Raw genomic sequence first — 452 nt, 5'->3', positions numbered from 1 at the left:
TCCTTATGTTATTTTTACTTGGGCCTACCCATCCATCTGTGGCAAATGTGCGGATGAAAGAAAGCTTCAGTCACCAAAGCAGCGGTAGCCACCCACCTGTCTAGGACATGGCACACAGCATGTTGATGTCAGGCAGAGTCATGGCTTGTTAGTGAGGAATGAATAAATGATGATTATCTCTTAAGTTCAGAGCATTGCTTTCGAAGAATAAAGATCTAATATGGAAAAGCAGGAGCATGTGCTTTTGCCCTTTTGGGTCTCACTGCAGGATCCAGTTGACACAGACTGGCACAATGACTTACTCTGGGGACTGTTCTTTCGATGATGGCATTGGGACCTTGTGTGCCAGTGGCACTTGTGAAACAGGCTATGCCATTTGCAAACTCGACACTTTTCAGAAATTCAGAAGGTACCATGCAAGCAGATATTTATCTGCTCAGTGTGCAGGAATG

General features: G+C 44.9%; 1 protein-coding gene across 1 annotated transcript in view; it reads left to right on the top strand.

Annotated features, from left to right (window-relative positions):
* Positions 1 to 293: 293 nt before the first annotated feature.
* The window catches only part of SMTNL2 (smoothelin-like 2), a 28,570-nt gene continuing 28,411 nt past the window's right edge, over positions 294 to 452 (top strand). The window contains exon 1 of the mRNA XM_009318836.1: positions 294 to 409. Within this exon, the coding sequence (XP_009317111.1) occupies positions 294 to 409 (116 nt within the window). The remainder of the gene's footprint in view (positions 410 to 452) is intronic.

The sequence above is a fragment of the Pygoscelis adeliae genome, unplaced genomic scaffold, assembly GCF_000699105.1.
Source record: "Pygoscelis adeliae isolate BGI_AS28 unplaced genomic scaffold, ASM69910v1 Scaffold392, whole genome shotgun sequence".
NCBI classification, from domain to species: domain Eukaryota; kingdom Metazoa; phylum Chordata; class Aves; order Sphenisciformes; family Spheniscidae; genus Pygoscelis; species Pygoscelis adeliae.
This window is presented reverse-complemented; position numbering and strand designations above follow the sequence as displayed.